General features: G+C 38.4%; 1 protein-coding gene across 1 annotated transcript; it reads left to right on the forward strand.

Moving 5' to 3' along the window:
* Nucleotides 1-1,544: 1,544 nt before the first annotated feature.
* TMEM71 (transmembrane protein 71) lies at nucleotides 1,545-6,594 on the forward strand. The gene is made up of 8 exons (XM_088534828.1): nucleotides 1,545-1,669; nucleotides 1,902-2,114; nucleotides 2,912-3,081; nucleotides 3,557-3,736; nucleotides 4,287-4,362; nucleotides 4,880-4,929; nucleotides 5,111-5,183; nucleotides 6,338-6,594. The coding sequence occupies exons 1-8, from the start codon at nucleotides 1,545-1,547 to the stop codon at nucleotides 6,342-6,344; spliced, it is 894 nt and encodes a 297-aa protein (XP_088390954.1). The 3' UTR covers nucleotides 6,345-6,594.
* Nucleotides 6,595-7,249: the final 655 nt, after the last annotated feature.

Consider the following 7,249-nt stretch of genomic DNA (forward strand, 5'->3'; position numbering starts at 1 on the left):
GTCCTGTGCCACGTGTTCTAGGTGACCCTGCGGTCCCTTCCAACCCTAAGCATTCTATGATTCTATGATAATAATCAGCATAATAAGCATAATAATAAGATAATAATAATAACCAAAAGCTACAGGAAAGGTAAGGTAATATAGAGAAAGATCATATCTTTTATATGTCAGTGTAGTAAAATATAAATGGACAGCTATCGCTCATATTTCTTAAGAAAGATTCTGTCAGATGCTGAACATCTCTAGCACTTGGCAGACTTGAATCCTGGTAATTCACATAAATCCTATTTCCCTGTTTTCCTGCCACAATATTATTGATAAATGTTTACGAGTGTCCCCTCTCCCTGCGCCTGTTTTGCCATGTCTGCAAATATCACATGAAGGACACACTGTAATGACACTTTTGGCTCTTCCATTCCACTCTGTAACTATTGCAACACATGTACTATTTCCAGCATGAACCAGATTTCTGGGAAAATACCATTAAAATTACTGTAACTGTGACATGTCTGTGTCCCTAATAATTTCTGCTAAGATAGTAAGCTCTGCTGAGTATGGTCATGGTTAGCTCTGATTCAGCGTTGTCCTTGTTGAGGTGATATGAAACAGTTTACTGAAAACCTTATGTCTTTCCTCTATTCCTTCCTCTCTCACTCTCTCTCTATTTCTTTTTTTCTCCTTTAAACTCTCCATTCCTTTCCTTTTTTAACTTTATACTTTTTATTTGCTCAAGGTATCTTGACCTGTCAACTGTTTGAGCTGTCAAGAGAAATGTAACAACTTGTTATTCGGCATTTGCCTCTGCAGGTTCAAGGGTTGTTGATGGAGAACACACACATGGCCTGTCAAAACACATTTTCCCAAGGTACTGAGTAAGATTAAACTTATTTATCTTATTTTTATTTTTGGGGAGATTCCATAAAGTCCTTTTTGGGCTGCTTAGGACTTCTAGTGCTGATATTAATTTAATTACTGATTTAGATGGAAGCTCAGGAGTACTGCTGTGGAGCTTTAGAATCACTGTCTTTGCATTTTTGAGGTTTTGTAGTATCTCTATTGCACCTTCCTTCCCCTCCACTGAATGTGTGGTATCCCTCTCTGTCCTGCTGTATGGGGTACTGAAACCTGCTACTGAAACCCGTTTCAACCCCTGAGCTGGTCCAGGGTCTTCCTTTCCTCCATGGATGGCATTCTGTGGCCACTTGGAACTCAGTGTGTTAAGGGGAAAGAATTCACCGTAAGTAACTATCTGAGCTAAATAAATTTCCCACTCTAGACAAAAAAATAAAGTCTACAGCATTTCAAATTTCTGACACTACTTGCTTCTATTTCAAATATCACATAATATATTTGTCTGCTACGTTTCATTAAATGCAAAGTTAATTGCATTAGAGTGCTGGATGAAGTTATCACTGCGTATAGACTTTACACCACATAGTTATAGCTGCAGAGTTTCTGCCAGGTACCTTCAATTCTTCATTATATAGCAAGAGAACAGAGAGCAGATCAGTCCAGCCTTGCTTCAGAGGCACTCGGCTTGCGCCATGCCCAGTGACTCGGAGGAGCACAGGGCTGAAGGGTCGTGGTGGCTCCATGGAGGAGGAGTCTGGCAGTGCTCCTGGGTCCAGGAGCAGAGCTTCAGCAATGCTCCCAGGTTCGCGCTGGCTCCGTGCGTTCGTGCAAAGCTCTACCTGCCATGAGAACCAAGCTCTACTTGACTGAGAACCTCCTTAGATCCAGAAGTAACAGCATTACCCACAAATATGTATTTTTAACCTACAGCATTACCAACCACCATTAATTGCAAGTTGATGGCATATGTAATTTATTATTATGAAAGTGTGGGTTTCCGCTATCTAGACATTTGCTAAATTAGAGGGTTTCGTTTCTCTGTTACTCAGTTATGCTTGTGTTTTCCTGGACGAGGAGACTGGCGACCAGGGTTGTTCCATGAATCCTGTGACAGGCTCCCCTCTCACATGCCGCCGGAGCCCTCGGCTGCTTTCTAATGGCTACTACGTTTTGACAGAAGACAGTTTTCTGTCTGATGAAGAAGGCAACATAACATTGACACCGTCACAGACAAGTGTTGCATACAAGGAAAATTTGGTTCGGTAAGTGGACTATACACAGGTTGCTATTGTCAGTTGGCTCCACATCTCTGGACTCATCTGGAAATCCCTGTATGCCTGCCTGCATTTTATTTGGCAAAAGATAATTTCTTACTTTTTCCTTTTTTTTTTTTTTGGTATATTAATATTTCTTAACAGAAACATCTCAACTGATTTAAACACTGCAGTGATTAAAATCACTTGAATTTCAGTCACATCTAATATTACTGTTAATACACAGTTGCTGTTAAGTTGGAGCTGTGTGTAATAAATAGAAGAAAGAGCTACAGCTGATTTTCCCAAGAAGGTGTTATCATGATATGAATAAGGAAAAAGGTGTCAAAGATAGGTTTGATCCTGGAATCCTTAGTCAGGAAAAATCTCTTCATTGCAGAAGCGTCATCAGTTTAGCATGGTATATAAAATGTAGTCCAAAAAAGCAAAAATACCATGGATTCAGATCACTCAGAATGAGATGAAATTTTCATGGATGCCATGAGATCACTCAGAGTAATATCAGAGCCTAGTAACAATAGTATTCTCTGGTATCGTAATGCCACTGTCCCAGTGGTACCACTATCATGCGGGATATACTGCCATTCTGCTAAAATATTCTCTGCCATTACTGCAATGTGCACCAGTCACTGTCAGTGCCACATCCAGGGTAAAGGAGTAAGCTCCTGACAGAGCCAGGAACAGCACCTGGGATTCTGTTTCTTTCGTTTTATTTCTGAACACATTAGAGGACTGTTTCCTGCTGGGCAAGTCTGATTCTGTTTTTTGACAATGTTTCTTCCTAGCATATTCAGGCGGAGGAAGAAAATCCGTCGCTCTCTTGCCAGTTTGTTCAGTCTCGGTGCCTCTAATTCGTGGCTCAGCAGCACAGTCCTCAGCAACCTGGACTCTTCCCATGGAGATGATTCTTGGGCTGATGGATGCAGTAAACTAGAAGTCAGTCAGAGTGATATTGGTAAGTTCTGGCCGAATACTAAGTAATTTAGCCAAAACTTTATATTCTGTAAACTTTACATTAACTTTATTTTGTAAACTTTATATTAACTTTATATAAACTTTATATTTAGTGGGAAATGGATATCTTCGCACTAAGAAGGCAAAGGGCAAAATGTTAACTGGTAAATTGAGCGAGTTGCATTTGTGCTCAAAGGGGATTTTTAGACTGAATTTGAATACAAAGTTACCACCAGTGAGATTTATCCCAGTGTGACTAGTAAGTGTCACTTGCTATTTTTGCCTGGCAATTTTGTATAACTTTATTGTGTAATATTTTATCCAGTTTTGTCTGTATTTAGCATGTTTTCTTCTGTGTACCTGGAACCTGCCCTAGCCATTTGGAAAACTTCCCTCAATTAAGTAATTTTTTTCTTACTGCCAATTGTCAAAGTCTTTTTCTTGTGTGAGCTGAATTGCATATGTACTTTTTATAGGTGATTCAGAGCCTTCTGAATGTAAGGGGCATGTATCACAAAGACAACATCCAGCAGCAGCAGCCAGTGGAGCCGCTCTCAGCAAAGACAAGGGGTTCATCCAGCCGAGGAAACTCTGTGCTTCACTGTCCTGCCTCCTGTTTGTGACAGATGACAATGAAGACACTTTGAGCAGTGCAGGTGCATTAAGCTCTTACCCTGATATGCTTTATTTTTGTAGCGAGCTGAAAATACTTGTGTTAAAAATGTTAAAATGGCCTTTTGCATAGCAGAATGTGTTTCAAGAAAATTTTTAAATAACTGCTTAAAAATAACAAAAATTTAAAGCAGATATTTATTTGTTTATACCACTCCACTCACATTTTTTTCCTCTCTCATTCTCAGTGATAAAATTGAAAAAAAGTGGAGTGAGGAGTAAAATGGAGAAAAGCCTATAGTGCAAAACCAAAAAAAAAAAAAAAAACCCAGTAATTATTCAGAAAGGCTTATTTGGTGAGAGCTTTGGAGGGTATGGTCTTTCTGTGATCACAGTGGTAAAGGACTCCTTGGAGACAATGAGAGTATGAAAATTAGGTTTCTGCTCTGAATAACTGTAGATGAAATTTATTTAAACAGAGGGAAACTGAGGAGACTGGCTGTACAGGTAATGTCTTGCAAGTACTTCCTGTCATGTGTTTCCTTTATGAAAACTCATGAGAATTATTTTCTTCATTGCTACCTTTTGTTTTAGAATCCAGGACAGTGCGAAATATTCTCTCTCAAATGGTGATTCTGATCATGTGTTTAATCATTTCAATATCCGTAAGGTAATTTTTATTTCATTTTTATTGATATTCATATTAATATTTATCCCATTTCACCTGGTAAGTAAAGCATAAACAAAGGGTCACATTTGTAAAGCTATGTATGCCTTATTGTGAAAATACATTTGTACTTGGTAGCCGATGCAAACAAACATCAAAGGTATTTAGATGTGTACAAAAATAAAACTTATGAATGCAGGTGTGACACCTACTTTGAAGTGTGTTTGGACAGGTCTTTTGAAAGCCTGAAAAGAATCAGACTGAATTCATGTCTTCCTTAGTCACTGGTATATGAGTTTCATCTCTGCTCTGGGAATAATGAGATCTTTATTTCTAAGATCTTTACTTGAGAGATCCTCAATAGCTTAAACATTTTTTAATTTCAAATTCCAGTTCCCCTAGGATAGTTCAGGTGTCTCTCATGTAACAAATTTTTCTCCTCTTCCTACTCATTCTTTCCCTGATTATCCTAATATAAATCAATTTCATTTTCTAATCTATGGTATTGTTTTGTTCTCAGATATTTTCTGGGAGGTTTCTCTGTGACTTTGTTGCTGATGATTTTCATTTGTAAGTACCGATTTTCTTTATATTGAACACAATATTTTACCAAGTCACATCTGAGGAACAAACTCTGTCCTTAGATAAGTATCTACAGCTCTTACTGATATTGAAAAGAACAATCTGTGGGCATATGGGGACAGAATGAATTTTTCAATCAATCACAGATTTTTTCATTTAAATTTGACAGTTCTTTTGTCCCAAGATACTGCTGTGTCATCTTTTGTGAGTCTTGTCACATCTTTCAAAACAACTTGGTCTGGGTAAGTAGCACCAATCTAGCCTAATGGCAATTTTATATTAAAAAGAGTGAGATTCTTTCTGCTGTTTTCATGTCCTAGGATAAAAGGCATGATCTGAGGTTACTGGTGAAGGACTTGGCTTTTCCTGTTACTTATTTGTATTCATATAAATTTTCTATTTTGTTGGAAAGCTGCCTTTTTGTGATTTGCAATAGCAGATATCTGTTAGCAGAAAAGAAAGATAAGCTAAAGTGCCATAACAGCCTTTTTTGAGGAGGAGGGTGTGGGAGCTGGAAAAAATCAAAATCAGCAAGATATGCTAACCACATCAGCAAGGACATCACAAGCCACATTCAAGGACTACAGAACTGATATAACTTGGCCCAATTTACCCAAAAATAAATAATAATGAAGTCTGAAGTATATCTCTGGAGCAGCTCATACATAGGCCACCATGCTGCAAGCATGTAAGTATGTGGTAGATTTATGAATTGTCATTCCTTTGACTTTACACTCAGCAGAAAACTCTTCTGAGTGTGCAAGCATTTAAAATATTGCAGAGCCAAAATGTGTTTGGGCCTACCTGATTTTTTTTTAATGTGGTCAAAGAGAAGCTCAGAAGGACACCGTTAATGTTTCTGAAACTGGACAGGGTTCAGGGTTTGATGTATCCTGAGAGCAGCTGGTCAAATCTAGCAGATCTCTTAAAAATTGAACTCAATATGTTGGAAGTTAGGAATGACAAAGCAAAAGCTGGAAAGCTATAGTACAAGCCACAAATTTTTAGTATTCAGGAGTCTTAGCACAACAGCTTAAATACTCAAGGGCAGAATGTTTCACTTTTTTGCCATGTCATTAATCTTGGTAAAATCAATGGCACCAAGTTCTGACGGTGTTGCTAGTACATTGGGAGCAAACCCTGGCTCCAGACAAGGCATTCTGCCTTTCTCAATAGCTCAGTGCACAGTCATAAATGAAGCTGTTGTTCCCCAAATGAAAACAAATACACTGAGAGGGCTTTTCAGTCCCTGCTGTACTTCTTTTATCTTTGTCATGGGCGAGAAGTTACCTGCTCAAACAGAATACATTTGGCAAACAAGAACCTATAGATAAAGTGATTTTAGAAAGTGTGGTTTAAATCAGGATATACAAAAATGTATGCTATTTTTTTCCAGGAAGTAATTAGAAAGACAGAAGAATTGGTAAGTATACGTTTAAGTTGAGAAAGCTAAAGGATTCCATACATTGTAGGGTGAGCTCTGTTAGGAAACACAATTCAAAATGGCAAAAAGGTTCCTTGGAACCTTTATTATAACCTTCATTAACAGCGTTTAGCTATGGGCTCTTGACCAGTTTCCACTGTGAGTTATTCCACTTTGCTCTCTAAACGTCCTCTTTGATTTCATTTGGATGAAACATTTTCTACTGCTTGACAACAGCTGCTAAAGAGTGTAAGCTGTTAAACCACCACTGCAGTTTAGCCCAGAGAAGGTCGTTTTCCGTAACAGGCAAAGCAAGTCTTCCTCAAAGTTTAAACAGAAAATGAGGGCCAGGTGTTGAGCTGTTTTAATTTGGTAGCCTGTCACAGATTGAGTGAAGCAGCATTAACATGTATCAATGCAGAGTATCTGGAAAACATTATAGATCCTTCTTTTTGCTATTTCTTTGTACTGGAATTGGCTATCCCAGCCCTAAGTCCCATATTTCTTTTACTTCTTTACTCTGAAACAATAGGAAGAAGGCGGGGGGGGGGGGGGGGGAGGAATCGTGTCCAGATTTGTGTTCTTCATATTATGGATAAAACATCTGTTTTATCATCAGTTTTAATCAGTTCCCTGGATGAGTGCAGTTCAACTTCTGAGATATAAAGATGTCTTCACAGCTGCAGATGTAACTGGAAACCCTCTGAGTTAGCCCATAAAAGGATGTTCATCCTGAGAAGAAAAGATTTTGGAACTGTATGCAGGCATTTGAGCACTTTTTGCTCTTACTAAAGCCTGTAGTGAAAAAATGCATCCTGTTGACCCAGTGTGCCAAACGGTGGCACTAGATATGGCATTTCTTAAAGTCAGTGTTTACATAAGGAC

Source organism: Tinamus guttatus, unplaced genomic scaffold, assembly GCF_059628265.1.
Source record: "Tinamus guttatus ecotype Peru unplaced genomic scaffold, ASM5962826v1 Tinamus_guttatus_pri_ptg000038l, whole genome shotgun sequence".
NCBI classification, from domain to species: Eukaryota; Metazoa; Chordata; class Aves; order Tinamiformes; family Tinamidae; genus Tinamus; species Tinamus guttatus.

Coding starts and splice junctions, on each gene's coding strand:
- TMEM71 (XM_088534828.1), top strand. CDS start 1,545: ATGCCCAGTGACTCGGAGGAGCACAGGGCTGAAGGGTCGTGGTGGCTC. Junction 3,082..3,556: donor AGTCAGTCAGAGTGATATTG/GTAAGTTCTGGC, acceptor TACTTTTTATAG/GTGATTCAGAGCCTTCTGAA. Junction 4,363..4,879: donor ATCATTTCAATATCCGTAAG/GTAATTTTTATT, acceptor TTTTGTTCTCAG/ATATTTTCTGGGAGGTTTCT.